The 19,654-nt window shown below is 45.1% G+C and overlaps 1 protein-coding gene across 1 annotated transcript in view; it reads right to left on the bottom strand.

Moving 5' to 3' along the window:
* The window catches only part of LOC126413178 (putative beta-carotene-binding protein), a 108,570-nt gene that overhangs the window by 80,615 nt on the left and 8,301 nt on the right, over nucleotides 1-19,654 (bottom strand). The window contains exon 2 of the mRNA XM_050083074.1: nucleotides 10,076-10,174. Within this exon, the coding sequence (XP_049939031.1) occupies nucleotides 10,076-10,174 (99 nt within the window). The remainder of the gene's footprint in view (nucleotides 1-10,075; nucleotides 10,175-19,654) is intronic.

The following is a 19,654-nucleotide window of genomic DNA, read 5'->3' as shown; positions in this document are numbered from 1 at the left end:
GGGCACAAAACATCCGATTGGCGGAAATGCACTAGGAAGCAGAAAAGTACTGAAGCGACGCAGTTTACTAGAAGAGACATAGCGATTGGTAGAGAGAGTTTCCACAAAATAAGAGGAATGCTTCTATTGGTTGAAAAAGGCCATGACGTGAAGAACGAATGAACCTAGGTGGGGGGAGGCAGTTCGCCCATGAGTAAGGCAAGAGAGAAATTTTCGGGGTCCTCCTCTCTGATCTGGCGTCAAGTGCAGAACAGAGCGCTTAACGCTCTGTACGATGCAGAGAAGAAATTTGTGTGAACACTGCGTTTACAGTGGATGAAATCCAGCTAGAAATTAGCTGTAGCAATGGTTAGCTCCAGCTGTGGAAAAACGAACCAGCAATTAGTTAATACTTCTTGCGAGAACTGAGAAGGCGCTATAATACGCACGCTGCTACTACCATGCGCGTGTATATCGCCACCTACAAATACTAGGACTGAGTACGAGAAACATAGGGAAAGTTTCTATTGGAAAAATCAGCAAAGGTTTGATTAGTTTTATAGGAATTTCAGCGGAAGAGAGCGGCCTATGAGACGGCAGCTCGTCGCAGCTTAAGGTAAATACTGCGTACAGAGGTGTACACTTTGTTGGTTCACCAGATTGCATTCACCATCCACTGTAAACTCGAGTGGCCCTGCGTAATCTTTCGCTCAATTTGTCACATATCTAACCATCCACTGTAGGCTTGATCGTCACCCTAAATAGTACCAAACTTTGAACCAGAATCGGACGATTTTCGTAGTACTGACCAATATCATAACGCATATGTAGGAACAATTTTGTAAAGAAACTTCTAATTAAATTTTAATATTGTTGTGTTTTGGATTAATATTCTTTCTGAGAGTTAATATTTAATATTGTTGTGTAGAGGATTATTTCACTTTTTGATGTTGGCGAGATGCGTTATCCTGACAACTGTTATGTTATCAAATTGAAAACAGTGTAAAAGCGTGCATTTTGTGCTAAAAATTGCGACATTAAACATATCATTTCAACTTACACAGTTGTTCTCAATCATAGAATAAGTAACCACGTTACACCGTTAATGCTGGTTGTGAATGACGCTGGAGTTGTCGTCTGATGATGTCCCAAATGTGCTTCGCTGGAGACAGATCTGGTGACCGAGCAGGCCAAGGCAACATGTCGATTCTCTGTAGAGCATGTTGGGTTACAACAGCGGTATATATCTGAGCGTTATCCTGTTGGAAAACACCTCTTGGAATGCTGTGCATGAATGACAGCATAACAGGTCGAATCACCACATTGACATACAAATTTGCAGTCAGGGTGCGTAGGATTACCACGAAATCGCACCCAAGACCATACCTCCAGGTGTAGGTCCAGTATGACTAGCACGTGGACAGGCTGTTCCACACGGCCACCATTGACACTGGGGCAGAACCGGCTTTCATCAGGAAACACAACATACCTCCACTTTGCCCGCCAATGAGCTCTCGCTTGACACCACTGAAGTCGCAAATTGTGCTGTTTTGGGGTCAGTGAAATGCACCCTACAGGATGTCTGGCTCGGTGTTGTTCTTAAAGTAACCAATTGGTAGCAGTTGGTTGGGTCACTGTCATGCCTACTGCTGCAGAAGCAGTACGATGTGCAGAGCCATACGCCGAACACGGCTGTCTTCCCTCTCACTAGTGCCACATCCGGAGTTCAGTCTTCTTACCACTGAACAGTCTTGTGGCCACAGCCACCAGGAGTCATGTGTAGTCACTACATTCCTGTCGGGCCTTTCCGCAATATCACAGAAGGAACATCCAGCTCCTCGTAGCCCTATTACACGACCTCGCTCAAACTCAGTGAGAAGATGATAATGGCGTCTTTGTTGCCTTAGATCAGGGGCGGGCAAACGTTGCACGCGGCTCATGAGCGCACAGCGCTGCACGTGTGCTGCTCGCGTGCAGGCGTCGACCGGGACTGTGGCGACAGCCGGCAGGTTGCAGCAGTGTAGTACCAGGCTAAGCTGCGGACGTTGATGCGAAGCGAGCACTATGTAGTGAACGTTGTATTTCAAGAAACGGAGAAGTGGAGATTTGCTATCTTTTAAAAAGTAATGGGAGAATCATTTTTTCTTTGTGCAAAAACGAGAAAATTCGAAATGTTTAATATGTGGCAGCATTCTCGCTGGTCAACGGAAGTTTAGTATTGAAGGCCATTATAATAAATTTCACAAGGACGAGTACAATTTATTGTCGGATTCTGAGCGGATGCGGAATTGACTGAGCTTAAGAAGAGCGATCTGACGATACCAGATGAATCTGTCGTAGTTGGCCGGCCGGAGTGGCCGAGCGGTTCTAGGCACTACAGTCTGGAACCGCGCGACCGCTATGGTCGCAGGTTCGAATCCTGCCTCGGGCATGGATGTGTGTGATGTCCTTAGGTTAGTTAGGTTTAAGTAGTTCTAAGTTCTAGGGGACTGATGACCACAGCAGTTAAGTCCCATAGTGCTCAGAGCCATTTGAATTTGTCGTAGTTGCTGTTGTCACGAGAGATCTGCGACTTTCTCTCGTCATGTCTCTCATCTAACTGACTTAAAATTTTATGGAGCACTGTTTTCAAGTTTTCAGGACGACAACAATAATAGCCCAGCGGTATGTGCAAGTTATAAGACTGCGCTTAATATAGCGAGAGCTGGAAAACCATTTGCTGAATTAATAAGTCTCGGTTAAGAGCAAACATCAGTGATGAAAATTTACGTAACTGTTTGTGTTTGTCTGTATGTAGAAATTTTGTTCCAGATATTAAACGTATCGTAAACTCCACCTGTGATAATTAAATAAAACGTATCGTAGGTAATAGGTACTCTTTCAAACCATGATTTCCTTCAAGCACTCCTACTAACCTTATTCATTCACTCAATAAAGCAAGCTAGGAAACAAAACGCATTACAGAGGAAGGAGCGGACAGAGGGTATGGTGGGGGTGGGAGATAAGCGGGTGGCCAGCTTACCCCTGTGTGCACGCGGAACACCTGTTAACTGCACGCGTGCAAGTGCACCGCAAATGTGCAGGATTCCTGCCCGCCCCTCCCTTAGAGGCATTCTTGACTAACACCAACTCACCACGTCCGATCTCAAAGGTCAGTAACGCTCACGACCCTTACAGCGTGTATTTAAGGCAAACCTGATTTGCATCCTCTTACGCGACTGGAGCGAAATCTGAATAGACATCAACTTTCATATGCAGAAACTCGCCATCAACTTTCGTTTATGACGCATAACTCCTTGGTGTTGTGATTATTTTCTGTCAGTGTAGTTACACTATGCAGGGTGTTCGCCTATAAATTGGGGAGTGCTTACTTGCCCACGGGGCAGCGTCTCTCGGCCGTGTGCTGTGGTTATGTGCCTACGTAGCTGCGGTGGGCATGTGTGCAGGTTGTAAGTTGTTTAGGTTTTTATGTTGGTAACGCCATGTAGCGCTCTGTATGAAAATCACTGACTGTGCTGTATGCAGTCTGTGGCTGGTTGGCATTGTTGGAATATTCGCTTGTGTAGTGTTGGGCAGTTGGATGTGAAGAGCGCGTAGCGTTGCGCAGTTGGAGGTGAGCCGCCAGCGGTGGTGGATGTGGAGAGAGGGATGGCAGAGTATTGAGAGGTCACTATAAGCGGACGATCTGGACGTGTGCCCGCCAGAAAAAGGAAATTTGCAAAGATGGATGTCATGAACTGATATATATATATATATACACTCCTGGAAATTGAAATAAGAACACCGTGAATTCATTGTCCCAGGAAGGGGAAACTTTATTGACACATTCCTGGGGTCAGATACATCACATGATCACACTGACAGAACCACAGGCACATAGACACAGGCAACAGAGCATGCACAATGTCGGCACTAGTACAGTGTATATCCACCTTTCGCAGCAATGCAGGCTGCTATTCTCCCATGGAGACGATCGTAGAGATGCTGGATGTAGTCCTGTGGAACGGCTTGCCATGCCATTTCCACCTGGCGCCTCAGTTGGACCAGCGTTCGTGCTGGACGTGCAGACCGCGTGAGACGACGCTTCATCCAGTCCCAAACATGCTCAATGGGGGACAGATCCGGAGATCTTGCTGGCCAGGGTAGTTGACTTACACCTTCTAGAGCACGTTGGGTGGCACGGGATACATGCGGACGTGCATTGTCCTGTTGGAACAGCAAGTTCCCTTGCCGGTCTAGGAATGGTAGAATGATGGGTTCGATGACGGTTTGGATGTACCGTGCACTATTCAGTGTCCCCTCGACGATCACCAGTGGTGTACGGCAAGTGTAGGAGATCGCTCCCCACACCATGATGCCGGGTGTTGGCCCTGTGTGCCTCGGTCGTATGCAGTCCTGATTGTGGCGCTCACCTGCACGGCGCCAAACACGCATATGACCATCATTGGCACCAAGGCAGAAGCGACTCTCATCGCTGAAGACGACACATCTCCATTCGTCCCTCCATTCACGCCTGTCGCGACACCACTGGAGGCGGGCTGCACGATGTTGGGGCGTGAGCGGAAGACGGCCTAACGGTGTGCGGGACCATAGCCCAGCTTCATGGAGACGGTTGCGAATGGTCCTCGCCGATACCCCAGGAGCAACAGTGTCCCTAATTTGCTGGGAAGTGGCGGTGCGGTCCCCTACGGCACTGCGTAGGATCCTACGGTCTTGGCGTGCATCCGTGCGTCGCTGCGGTCCGGTCCCAGGTCGACGGGCACGTGCACCTTCCGCCGACCACTGGCGACAACATCGATGTACTGTGGAGACCTCACGCCCCACGTGTTGAGCAATTCGGCGGTACGTCCACCCAGCCTCCCGCATGCCCACTATACGCCCTCGCTCAAAGTCCGTCAACTGCACATACGGTTCACGTCCACGTTGTCGCGGCATGCTACCAGTGTTAAAGACTGCGATGGAGCTCCGTATGCCACGGCAAACTGGCTGCCACTGACGGCGGCGGTGCACAAATGCTGCGTAGCTAGAGCCATTCGACGGCCAACACCGCGGTTCCTGGTGTGTCCGCTGTGCCGTGCGTGTGATCATTGCTTGTACAGCCCTCTCGCAGTATCCGGAGCAAGTATGGTGGGTCTGACACACCGGTGTCAATGTGTTCTTTTCTCCATTTCCAGGAGTGTATTATGACTTTTAAAGATTAAGGTAAATACATTGTTTGTTCTCTATCAAAATCATTCATTTGCTAACTATTGCTATCAGTAGTTAGTGCCTTCAGTAGTTAGTATCTTTTATTTAGCTGGCAGTATTGGCGCTCGCTGTGTTGCAGATTTCGAGTAACGAAGATTTTTGTGAAGTAAGTGATTCATAAAAGGTATAGGTTATTGTTAGTCAGGGTCATTCTTTTGTAGGGATTATCGACAGTCAGATTGCGTTGCGCCAAAAATATTGTGTCTCAGTTTAGTTCAAATGGTTCAAATGGCTCTGACCACTATGGAACTTAACATCTGTGGTCATCAGTCCCCTAGAACTTAGAACTACTTAAACCTAACTAACCTAAGGACATCACACACATCAATGCCCGAGGCAGGATTCGAACCTGCGACCGTAGCGGTCACGGGGTTCCAGACTGAAGCACCTAGAACCGCACAGCCACACCGGCCGGCTCTCAGTTTAGTGATGATCAGAATAAGTAAAGAGAAAACTGTTTGAGTACGTTGAGTTTTGCTCAGCTGTTTGAAAATCACATAATGTAGAAATTTACCAGAACAGTGGACGTTTCAAAGTGAAGTGGCCGGGGTGGCCGAGCGGTTCTAGGCGCTACAGTCCGAAACCGCGCGACCGCTCTGGTCACAGGTTCGAATCCTGCCTCGGTCATGGATGTGTGTGATGTCCTTAGGTTAGTTATGTTTAAGTAGTTCTAAGGGACTGATGACCTCAGAAGTTAAGTCCCATGGTGCTCAGAGCCATTTGAACCATTTTTGAAGGGGTCAGCAAGAGAATAGCGTCACGAGGCGCTGCAGCTACACTCCAGATCCCGACTTGTGCATGAACTCGATCTAATGAAATTAATCACAATAAAACACTGAAGGAAATTAAAATTTAAAGGCTGGTAAGGGATGGACCGTCTTTGTGGAACTGTCGAGCAGAGTAATTTTTGCATAACTAATAAGAGATTTTTTGATTTTTATGTTTTTCTATGGTTTTTTTGCGAGAAGAGCGCGCTTATATCAGGTGGTACCTTGTTTGCTACAGCGATGCGGAGCATATTCTTCATTATATGGTCATGAAGCAACGGCCTTTCTTTGTTTTAGTCCTTTTCATTGCAGAGAATTGCTGCTCACAACAGTATGTTGACCTGAACATGTTTCCTATTACATTTTGATACCATGGAGACAAATTCAGACCATAGCAGTACCTGTCCTTTAATGACGTTGATTTTGTAAATCAATTAGTTCCAACTGCATTCAAATACGCGCAGCATCAGATACAACTGAAAAAGTAGTACTGAACAATTGCAGCGCCTACAATGAAATGTTCGATTCTTGGATCTCACGATTCTAAATCATTTATTTGCTGATTAATTGTAGGTTGATAGTATACGCAGGAGACGTCAGGAAGAAAATTTAGAGAATCAAGGTGAGTGAAGAACGTCAGATTTCAGTTCCCCATCTATCTCGCAAATACACACCTTATATCGGAACGCCTTGTATTAGTCATGCATGCATGCTACCAACAACTCTTTCTCCTGTAGTGATATATTCAGTGTATTTTGGTGCACTGTTAGACCTGACAGGAAAACAAGATCTGATATCCATTTTGGTTCTATGGAATTTACATCCCTTTTCGTCTAGGCACAAGGAGATTTCCTCATGAATCGCAAATAAGCAAATAAACAAATAAAAAGAATCCAGAACCTTATTTCTGTTGATCCACCGAACGACGCAATGATAAAGTATATCTCCACATCTGTATTTAATGTTGCGTAGACAGCCTTTGGACTGATAATGTTTCATACTGTGCCTTCGTATACAATTCACAGACATAACCACAATGTTCACTACATGACAAAGTTCCACGTTGCTGCACAGAATGCCTCCTAATGAACGATACAGTGTGTACTGCAGACATCCTTTCCAAAGTTACTCTTTCAGTTTATTTTTTAAGCGAGAGAAGAACTATGCTGACGCCCAAACATTTGTCGCGCACCGACGGTGGCGACAGAATTAAGGTTCTCCCACGGCAAGTTCACGTAGTTTATACACAGACATACTGTTACAAAATCATCAAGCCGTTATTGTCGTGTAATCCAGTGGTGCCAGATCTAATAGCTCATTCGTAACTTGTATCTGCATGTGCACACCACGTACAAAAACAACAAGTTCGACGCAGTCATATAAATCTCTCATCGAGTGCGAGATAAAAGGCTGTGAAACTCTGGCTTTATTCCTGAGTCGTGCCTCGAAATCAGCTTCCTTATCGAGAATTCGACGGGTCACCGATTGCTTTGAGAGACAAACGTTTTCAAAAGTTGCTAATCACCTTGTAACTACGCATTCTGCTACTGCTACCAGACATGATTTAACGTGTGATCACAAAGACAATGGTTTTTTCAATCTGAGCAGTTATGTGTACTACTTTGTAACTTGGACGAATTACACCTTTACTTAGTTTGTCTTGCGCAGCATTTATCTGAAACGAATAAACGTATTACTGTAGCATAAGAAGTGTTTTACACTTCTGCAAAACAGTTATTCACAATACAGAGAGGTCCAAAAATGTATACACTGTTTAAAAGTCCATAACTGGCAAACTAATTTACAGAGTTGTCTCATCTTTGGTAGTGTAATAGTCTGTAGTTCCGGAAATCGCCACACAACCCTTGTATTGCGTTGTTTTGTTTTGTTAGATGATAGTCGCCAGATAGTCAGTGTTTTGTTCTTAGTTGCACCTAGTTACTCGAGTAAGCATGGCTGGCGGAAGGCATACATTCGATGAAAGGAAATCAGCTTTGAATTTTAAGTAGGCAAACATTAATGAGGTTCAACGGCAATGGCGAAATAAATATCAAACAGAGCCACAAACACCCTTAACGATTCGTCACATTCGAGACAAATTTGAAGCCGAAGGCTGTGTTAAAGATGTACACCAACAACGATCCGGACAACTGGTAATAGTAATAAGCCCAGCTAACTCCCATAGTGTGTTACAACAATTCACTCGCTCACCACAGAAGTCTGTGAGACAGTGTGTCCGTGAAACTGGAGTGAGTCGCCCAAGTGTTCGGCGAATTTTGAAGACAGCAAACTGGAAGTTCTACATCCCACGATTCCTACACGCAATGAACGAGGACGACCCAGATCGTAGAATGGAGTACTGCGAGTGGTTTACTGACATGGTGCGCAACGAAGAGTTTGCAGAGATGATTGTGTGGTCTGATGAGGAACAGTTCAAATTTGCCAGGAGTAAAATGTGTGGTGTGGGTTGTCTTACCGGGGCTTGATTGGGCCATTCTTCTTTGACGGCACAGTTACCGGTGAGGTGTACCTTCAGAAGCTTCAGACATCCATTTTACCTGCCATCTGAGACTTGTATGGAGACGGAAGAGTTTACCTTCAACAAGATGGTGCCCCAGCCCACTACCAAAATCGTGTTAGGGCGTATCTCGACGAAAATCTACCAGGAAGATGGATAGACCGTAGAGGTGCTGTGGAGTATCCACCACGTTCCCCAGACCTAACTCCTCTGTACTTTTAACTGTGGGGAACACTAAATGACGTCGTTTATCAACAAAAGCCACGCACATTGGATGAACTTCGAGAATCCATCGTACATTCATGTGCAAATATCCAACTGAACACGTTGCAGTCAGTAGTTCGTCCTGCAGTTCGGCGGCATCGTTTGTGTGTGGATGTTAATGGTGACCATTTCGAACACCTACAGTGATACCTTTAAGTTGGACTTTAAGCTACATTTTCACCAAAAATGAGACAACTCCGTCAATTAGTTTGCAAGTTATGGACTTTTAAACAGTGGATACATTTTTTGGACCCCTCTGTATGTTCTCAACTTACATCTTCTTGAACGTTGCTCTTCAAACAGGAAGTAAGTTTCTTACGAGGACCCTCTTATGTTAGATCGTAATCTAATGCATGAAGGCGAATTAATGACTTTCTAAATTGCATTTACAGGCACTGTGGACGTCAATCTCAGCCACTGTTTTTCTCCCAAAAGAAGCAGGCAGTGGACCTTCGCCTCTAGACATCTTTCTTGCCGTCACAACTTCATATCCACGATTACTAAACAGCCGAAGGCACATCCGTTTACTTGCGCCTGCAGGGTATTACCGCATCTGTGAGCTGAGGTCGTGAGCGTTCCAGCCCGTGAGGCTCTTTCTTGGAAAGACCGCTATACAGGGTTTCCCAGCAGGAATGGGCAGTATTTAGGGATATGACAGGAAAGATCATTCGAAGCAAACAAGTCTAGTAAACATGGGCTCTAAAATGCGATACCTCAAGAGCTATGAACACTTATTCAGTAGAAGAAATGTTTTTCACGATAGTGAATGTTGTTAACAAGTGCTCATAACTCTCAAGGTATGCATTGTAGAACCCATGTTTACTAGTCTGTTTTGTTCCGAAGGATCGTTCATGTCATCTTCCTGAGTACTGACCATTCTTCCTGTGACAGTTTGTATAACTCATAGATGGCTCCTGTGAATATATTTTTTTATTAGCGCTTCTAACGCTCGCACTCGCATTCACTCTTACAATCTGACTTGACAGTGAAGGTATGTCAGTCTCTATAGACAAACATTGACACAAGGCTACCATAAAATTCGTCCTGCTAAACGGGCGTTCCACCTCGACATGAAATTTGCTTCAGAAATGCACACTAACCGCTTAAAAATTGAACTTTTTTCTAATATTTTCAGTAGTGGGCACCTAAGTTTACCGTAATTGGAACTTTACTCTAAGTAACTTTCCACATCTGTTGTCGCATTTAAAGCTACGTGGTCCTTACATTTGGAAGATGGAATTCCTGTTACTAACGATTTACGCTTATGTGGTGTTCTAACGATAGGCGAGTTTCTACTTACCAGTGGCCAGTAGGGGTATCACTTCCTGTAGAGCCTGCCGTCGACATTCCGCAACGTTGTGTTCATCGTCAGCACACGTCTTGAAAAGCAGAGGTGCCACTGTAAACAATAAGGAGCTCTCTGTACAAACAGTCCGGCCTTTGACATGTTTACACCGTGCAAATATTATCGTACTCGTGACATATCGTCGACATTTTCAATCTTTCCATGGATAACAGAAAGCCACATTCCTTACATAACATACGGTAGAGCCTTGTAAATTATACGACCTTTTGAATTGTCCCACTAACACATCGAGCAAACTGTCAGCATCTTGAAGCTACCTATTGAAGAGTATGTATATAGATTTTATCTGGCTGTTGCACTTAATAACATGCAAGAGAAGCAAATATGTCTTTACTATCGACGTATCAGTCATATACGTGATCAACTTGTTCTGTTTCACCAACGTGTAATACAGAGTAAATGAGGTGTTTGAATTTTATCAGTGTCTATCATATCGTGAAATGACAGTACATTTAATCAGGCCCAACAGTCCCTTGTTCCAAGATCCAAAGACAGCCCTCTTCCTAATTTAACTCGGGTGCCGACTGGTTCTCATCTTCAGATAGTATAAAGGATATTACTTCTGGGTTATGCTGAAGACCTAATAACTGCTTTGAATCAACTCATCACAAGGAGTCCTCAGCGAAAGTCTTACTAATTCCCAGATACGTCCGTTATGACAAACAGTCTTGAAGATAGTTAAGAAGGCTGAAGGCTATAGGATCGAATTGTCGGAAATTCAGGTAAACGAACTGATAATGGCCGCGCAAGATCCCAAATAGCATATTACAGCTTACTCTGAGTCAACTGAGAAAATAATTTATAAGAACCACATAATTAATGTAGAGCAAAATAAGTGGGACATAGCTGTAACTGACTTGGCCCGCTAGAACGTGGGGACGGGTGACGTTTTTCCATGGGAAATGCGGCATCTCAACGCTTTAGAATCCCAATATAATTCCAAATTATTTACAACAAATCAACTCTCGTGGCAGTGATTTACTACATCATTTGAAGTGGAAGCTATGTGGAAATGAAGCCAGGCAGTTTGCGGAGCAATGCACCATTGTTACGCACCCCTTTAACAGCGATCTACAATGTTTGCGTCTCGTCATCTCACGGCCGCAGGAAGAGTGCTTTTGAACGCTACCGTTGGAAAAAACGAGTCGCTTTCCCCAATTCTCCCTAACGCTACTCTGGAGTGCCCACGAGGGTACCTCAGTGAATCCCAAAAAAATTTTGGTCTAAATATAACTAAAGAACTGGATATATCGCCGTGTCCTGCTAATAATGGCAGCTGGGAGTACGTGTCTGCGGTACTAAATTGTCGTGAAAAGTAAATCTCGGAAAACGTCAGTAAACCATGGTTAGGGGTCGCCTACAAACGTGCCTCAATGTGAACAGTCTAACAGTCTGTTGAGAATTCTGGCGCAGAGTGGTTCAAGATTATTTTCTACTCTGAGGAATTAAACATCTGTTTGTGGAGCCTCTACTTTTACTGGAATGTAAAGACTGTTTGCAATTTATGTAAAATATAACTGGACTTATTTAGAGGCAATATGCGTAGCAACATTGAAAACCGCCCTAGGCTCTGTGCACTAAAAAGTGAGTTTTAACAATGTGCGGGAAGGAAAGGGAGGACTGATGCAGCATTCATGTTATTTCGATAAAGCCACAACGGTCGTCGTCCGTTGTGACCGAGCGCCTCTAGGCGCTTCAGTCTGGAACCGTGCGACCGCTGCGGTCGCAGGTTCGAATCCTGCTTCGGGCGTGGATGTGTGTGATGTCCTTAGGTTAGTTAGGTTTAAGTTGCTGTTCTAAGTGACTGATGACCTCAGATGTTAAGTCCCATAGTGCTCAGAGCCATTTTTTTACGTGGCAAGTACCTCAGGAAGCTTAGCAATCGTTTCCCGGCTACAGGCTTAGCGAACCCGGCATCCTGAGTTGAGGAACGGAGAGCGCCGAAAGTTCTCTATAACCCTAAGCTCTGGGCACGCTACAATAACCACAGTGCAGCGTGGCGGTGGAGTGTTACGTGTCACAGGGAACGGATATCTTGAGTTAAGTGCTCGAATCGCGAGGATGGCAAAAACGTCTATAAAAAATCTCAATCTGAAGGTGGGCTGCGCATCAGTGAGATGTTTGGCTGTAGGGCAGAACAGTCATTAGAAAGCAACCTCTGCACCTCAGTTGTACGCTGGGGTGCAAAATATAAGGCCGAAAAAAATTTCTGCATGATGTGCCACTGCCAAGTAACATAGCTACATGAAACTTGGACTGTACAAAGAAAGAACTGCTATATGCCAGAAGCTAACTCAAAGAAATACGCAATGAGACGCTCAGAAATGAAATTTTTATTAGGAGACTATAACACATTGAAGTCATGGCGTTTTATGATGGTCCACTGAACACACAAAATGGGACATGGTCCTCAACAGTGCGTGCAATCATCACGGACGACAGTACATGATTTGCAACGCTCCTTTGTTGGCCACAAGGTTGATAAAGATTTGTTATGGTAGGATGTTCCATTCCTCTTCGAGGGCGGTTGACAGCTGGTGGAAGGTCGTTTGTGCAAGCAGACGTGCTCCAGTAGGCCTACACCTTCTCAAGGCACCCCGCAAGCGCTCGGTGGGATTTACGTTGGGGGGATGGGCAGCCCAGTCCTTTTGCCAAGTATCATCGTGGACCAAGAATTCCTCCACCTGCACTGCATCGATAAAAATACAGTTAGAGCCGAATGCACTCCTGAAAAAATGCGCATAGCGAATGATTACAGTGTCACAATAATGTTGACCGGTGAGTGTATTTGTTCAGAGATTTGGAGGTCAGTACGAGCATGCAACACTTTACCTCCCCTCGCCATAACACCTGCACCATCAAAACTATCACGTTCAAAATGGCCCTCAGCACTATGGGGCTTAACATCTGAGGTCATCAGTCCCCTAGAACTTAGAACTACTTAAACCTAACTAACCTAAGGACATCACACACATCCATGCCCGAGGGCAGGATTCGAACCTACAACCGTAGCGGTCGCGTGGTTCCAGACTGAAGCGCCTAGAACCGCTTGGCCACATCTGCCTGCCGATCATGTTCGACAATGTTCCTGGGTGCATGACGTATTCCCACAACTCGCCATAGGAGAATACGTCCAGAATACTTCGTCGTTTTTGTGATCCATGTGCTGTGATGTGGGGGGCATAATATTGCATGGCAATACTAACCTCCAAATCTTTGAACACGGTAAACATACTGCTCAACGTTGTTGTAACATTGTACTCTTTCCGCTTGAGCGTCTCTTCCAGGGTTCATCCAACCCTGACTATTTTTATGGGTGAAAATAATCTACCGCATCGAACAGCGCAGGAGCTGTTGGAAGAGAGGAGATTCGGTGAATGCACTGTCCTACCCGATCCCACTGCTTAATCGCATCGAACACATGTGGGATGTGTTGGAGATACGTTTTGCGGCAATATCACACACACCAACGACCATGCAGCAGTGCTGGTGGAGGAATGGAACGCCCTACCAGAAGAAGTCTTTACCAGCCTTGAGACCAGCTTGGAAAATACGTTGCAGAACATGCACCGCCGCCTGTGATCATCGTACACCCTGTTAAGGATCGTGACACAAAACGGAAATCCATGAAGTGACACCTCGCGTGTAGATCATACTCCGCAAGCCACCCAATGGAGTGTGGTGGAGTATACTTTTCTTCCGCTAACTGAGCGGTCCAACCCTGTCCACTCGAGAGTGGCGCGTGGGAAGAATGATTGTCAATAAGCTTCTGTACTGGCTCTGATTTCTCGAATTTTCTTCTTGTGGTCAATACGCGAGGCGTATGTGGGGGAAAGTACACTACTGGCCATTAAAATTGCAACACCAAGAACAAACGGAGATGATAAACGGGTATTCATTGGACACATATATTATACTAGAACTGACATTTGATTACATTTTCAAGCAATTTAGGTGCATAGAGCCTGAGAAATCAGTACCCAGAACAAGCACCACTGGCCGTAATAACGGCCTTGATACGCCTGGGCATTCAGTTAAACAGAGCTTGGATGGCGTGTACAGGTACAGCTGCCCATGCAGCTTCAACACGATACCACAGTTCATCAAGACTAGTGACTGGCGTATTGTGACGGGCCAGTGCTCGGCCACCATTGACCAGACGTTTTCAATTGCTGTGAGATCTGGAGTATGTGCTGGCCAGGGCAGCAGTCGAACATTTTCTGTATCCAGAAAAGCCCCTACAGGACCTTCAAATGCGGCCGTGCACTATCCTGCTGAAATGTAGGGTTTCGTAGGGATCGAATGAACGGTAGAGCCACGGGTCGTAACACATCTGAAATGTAACGTCCACTCTTCAAATTGCCGTCAATGCGAACAAGAGGTGACCGAGACGTGTAACCAATGGCACCCCATACCATCACGCCGGGTAATACGCCAGTATGGCGATGACGAATACACCCTTCCAATGTGCGTTCACCACGATGTCGCCAAACACGGATGCGACCATAATGATACCGTAAACACAACCTGGATTCATCCGAAACATGACGTTTTACCATTTGTGCACCCAGGTTCGTCGTTGAGTACACCATCGCAGGCGTTCCTGTCTGTGATGCAGCGTCAAGAGTAACCGCAGCCATGGTCTTCGAGCTGATAGTCCATGCTGCTGCAACCGTCGTCGAACTGTTCGTGCAGATGGTTGTTGTCTTGCAAACGTCCCCATCTGTTGACTCAGGGATCGAGACGTGGCTGCACGATCCGTTACAGCCATGCGGCTAAGATGCCTGTCATCTCGACAGCCAGTGATACGAGGCGGTTGGAATCTAGAACGGCGTTCCATATTGCCCTCCTGAACCCATCGATTCCATATCCTGCTAACAGTCCTTGGATCTCGAGCAACGCGTGCAGCAATGTCGCGAATCGTGATAGGCTACAATCCGACCTTTATCAAAGTCGGAAACGTAATGGTACGCATTTCTCCTCCTTACACGAGGCATCACAACAACGTTTCACCAGGCAACGCCGGTCAACTGCTGTTTGTGTATGAGAAATCAGTTGGAAACTTTCCCCATGTCAGCACGTTGTAGATGTTGCCACCGGCGCAAACCTTGTGTGAATGCTCTGAAAAGCTAATCATTTGCATATCACAGCATCTTCCTCCTGTCGGTTAAATTTCGCGTCTGTAGTACGTCTTCTTCGTGGTGTAGCAATTTTAATGGCCACTAGTGTAATATGCTGTCTGACTCTTCGCAGAAACTACTCTCTCGAAGTTTCGATAGCAAATCTCTCCGTGATGCACAATGTCTCTCTTATAAATTTTGCCAATGGAATTTGTTGTGCATCTCCGTAATGCTTTCGCACCGGCTAAAAGATCGCGTGACGAAAGGCGTTGCTCTTCGTCAGCTCTTCTCTAACTCTTCTGTCAGTCCCGCCTGGTACGGATTCATCATGAACAGTACTCAAGAACCGGTGGAACAAGCGCCTTATAAGCAGCTTCCTTTGCGGATGCGTTATATTTACTTAAGATTCCTCCTATAAATCTGAGTCTAGCACCTGGTTTACCCGCTATTTGATTTATGTGGTCATTCCACTTAACGGCGCTCTGGATACTTGCTGACCACCTCTTCTAAGAAGAAAAAGTTCAAAGCCACACCCTCAGCCAGTAAAGCAATGGAGATGGGGACTCGGAAGGAGCAATTTTATTTGAATTCCACCTTCATGATGCAAACATCAACTCAGAAGTGTATCGTGCCACAATCAGGAAATTTAAAAAGGACATCAACGTGCTCGTCGCCAGAAATATGCAATCGAATTTTCATTTTTCATGACAACACAAGGTTTCACACAAGTCTGCACCATCCAGAGCGGAGCTCACAAAACTTCTCTGGCTTCTTCTTCCTCATCTACCCTATAGGCCAGCTCTTGCACCTTCTGACTTCCATCTATTTGGCTCGGCGGGAAGCGGAAAGCAGTTCCTGGATGATGGGATTGTTAATTGATGCAGCAAGACGTTGGTTCCGACATCGAGCACTAGAGTGCTACCATATGGGCATACAACCCCCCGCCGCCCCCAATAAGGTGGCGCCAGGCCATCGCATTCAACGGAGATTATGTTGAAAAGCAGAGTTTTTTACCGAAAAGAGTGGGGAATAATATATTGTATAGGAATTCCGACTAAAATCAACCCGCCTTCAGGAAAAAATCTGTTGCATAAGACATTGGACGCCCCTCGCACATATCGAAGAACTCCAAGGAATGGGAAAGCAAACGAGTCCTTGAAATATAGAATCGTTAGAAAAGTGTTGATGATGAGCTTCAGAAGCCAGCGACTTATATCTTGGCTTTCAGTCTATAAAAGTTTCCTCAGTACTTTCCAGCAGACTTTCGTCATGTTGAAGTTAGGCGCTACGTACTTAATCTGATATGCTGCTTTCGACGTCAAAGCTTTGGTCACACCACCATGGACTGTAATATTCAGGCACCCTGTCACCACGTACCAGGTAGGCACTGTGCTGCACCACCCATCTGTGTCAATTGTTCCCAAGTCCTTCCAGTTGTGAGCAAGGAACGTCCATTTTCCCGGAAGAGAAAGAATACAGAAGGTTAAAATCACATACAGAATCTCATAGTTTGACGCGAAGAAGACGTTTGAGGTGTTGCAGCCACCCATTTCCGTCAAATTGATTGCATCAGCACTGAAGCAGCCTTTACAGAAGACTACTGTTCGCAACCAGACTCTGACAGCTGAGCACAGCACATCCACCTCACCTTGAAAATGCAGCGGAAATCCTCCACCACAAGTCCAACAACTATGTCTGCCTACCAAAGCAATAATGACTTTTGTCGAGTACACTGTCAGAAAAGATAGCAGACCCTCACGGCAGGCAGTAGGAGAGGCTCAGGAAAATGTTCCTGTTATAGTGGCCTTGCCCCAAAATCCAAGCTGTTGACGGAAACGGGCAGGCCAAAATCATCATGTCCAGAATCATTAGACTATGTGACTTTCGTCTTGTCTGCTAAACGAGACGACGATGATACCATTGACGGTATCAACGTGGACTTCTTTCTGAGGGAAATGGCAAGTCCCTCGGGTAACACTTCCTCCCCCCCCCCCCCCCCCACTATCTTGCACAGCTTTAGTCTCTCCACCACGGAGACAAAAACAGAGGAACACCTCACCATTAAGTTGGCTTCCATACTTTATTTTCACTGGAACTTCGGCGGTTCGGGACTCATGTAGAGGAACTACGTCCATTGGCTCATGCATAGACCAATGTGTGTGTGTCTTCGGGAGATATATTATTAATTCGCTAATGCCCCTCAGCCATCTGGCTACTGGCTTCCCAAAAACGACTGCGAGAGCGGAGAGAGAGCAGATGGAAGTGTGGCAGTTTTGTAAACCACGCCTACCACTGCTAGCTTCTCTCTCTGACAGCCGGATATAACTGATCGTTGTAACACTGCAAACATCTCATATGTTGACAATCTGATCATTCCAGCGGGTCCCAGTGAGGTTCAAGACGAAGAGACTCTCTGTGATCTCCTTACTTCATTCTCTGTGGTGGTGGTAATGCATGCGACATCCCTTTTGCTCAGCAGTCATCTGTCCCAGGGATAGAATAATTGCCATTCTTTTCATGACCTTATGTGCGTGTTTCCTGAGTGCGGAGCAGAGCAGGCAGTTCAGCAGCTCAACAGAGCCGTACCCTGGTACCTATCCTTCTGTGTGCTCTCCAGTCTGTAACACTTATATCCATTAGGATATATTTTTGTAAAGTATACATGAAAAAACCAAAGAATATGTCGAAATATTAAATTATTATAATATGAATGGGTTTGTGAAAGAAGTATGTTTGTTAACAGTTGAAAATTTGTGGTAAGGTCTTATGGGACCAAACGGCTGAGGTCATCGGTCACTAAGCTTACGCACTACTTAATCTAACAAGGACAACACACAGACCCAAGCCCGAGAGAGGACTCGAACCTCCGACGGCGGGGAGCCGCCCGGACCGTGAGAAGGCGCCAAGACCGCGCGGCTATCCCACGGGGCAGTTAAAAGCTGAGTCATACTTAGGGCTCTTGTATTTGTAACATGAAAACGCTGTATGGAAGTCCCTCAGCAACTAAAGTGGCACTGAGCGATTTAAAAGGTGGGTTTCGCGGTCGAACTCAACGGCTCCTTTGTGTGAACGGCACGCAGTGTGTGGCTAGCCTTAGCACGGTACACCTCGACGGTGCTAAAAGAGACAATTGGAAGCTGCATTAGAAGGGATTTGCCTCGGATGTGGACCTGGCTATTATCTGGTATTCATAGTATTCATGGAATAATGGAATGGCTCTAATATGTTGAAAATCCGACGACAAGAAGAGATTTTATAGAGCATTCACACAAGAGCCGTGAGTACAGTTAGCAGCCATTTCGCCTGCCACTAATCTTCGCCACTACTTCACAGACTTAATACATTCAGTTACGTAATGGACATTGGCATGGAACAGTTAATTTGTGTGTTCTTTCAATAATAATGACGTAAATCATCAATTCGTGTTCGAAATCATAACTTCAATTCTGATCACGAACCTACGCAGGGTCCTCATCTAAGTGCTACTAAAACCGAGTATCCCGACTTCTGGCATTCATTGTTTAAAGGTGATTTTTGTCTAAAGTAAAAGGAGTAGTAAAAGTTAAAGTAAGAGTAAAGTTCGTGATCAGTGCTTTGTTTATGGACTACTCCAAGTGAAATTGTTAAGGTAGGAACTTTAAGTATGCAAATTTAAAGATCAATCAATAATAAAGAGAAAACCTTAATTTTTTGAAAGCTAGAACCATAAAATGAAGTTGGTTGGCTTTTGCTAAAGTATCCTTAGTTTATTACAAAATATAGTTTTATAGAGTTACAGTGCAAGATTGTGTAAATATTATTTCCAAGAATAAGAGCTTCACAGGTGGTTAAAGAACAAGTACATATAAATTTTAAATGAATCGATTTGCGGCAGTACTATTAGAAGTGAAGTTGTGCACATTTTCAAAGATAGTGTAGTTTTGATGCCCAACATGAATGGTTCCTTTTGAAGTTAATTAAGCCTATGGTTGCATTTTATTACCTTGCAAAGTAATTTAAACGAATGATTAGCATTCAGAAATAGTTTTACATTTACAATAATAAAAGAACCTTGGCTAGTGAAACTATACCAGTTTATGGGTCCCCATCACATTGTTCTCCTGTTAAGAAAAAATGAGCTATTCCTGTTACTAATGAAAACAGCTATATGCATAAGAGCTTAAACAGTGTATTTAAGATGTTATTCATCTTTATTTGTGTTATTCATGTCAGTCAAGATAGAAGCCCCTCATGTCCAAAATTAGTTCTGCATTTAATGCAGTAATGTTTCAGTATTTTGATTCAGTAATGCCATCATCAGTATGAGCTCGGTGCAATTTTGGTCCCCATAATTTACTGGTGTGTGTGTTATTGGTAACTGCTGCTACACACAGTACAGAGTGCACTGTATCCT

This window comes from Schistocerca serialis, chromosome 7 (assembly GCF_023864345.2).
Source record: "Schistocerca serialis cubense isolate TAMUIC-IGC-003099 chromosome 7, iqSchSeri2.2, whole genome shotgun sequence".
In the NCBI taxonomy this organism is placed as follows: domain Eukaryota; kingdom Metazoa; phylum Arthropoda; class Insecta; order Orthoptera; family Acrididae; genus Schistocerca; species Schistocerca serialis.
The sequence above is the reverse complement of the archived record's forward strand: the minus strand, read 5'-3'. Positions and strand labels throughout refer to the sequence as shown.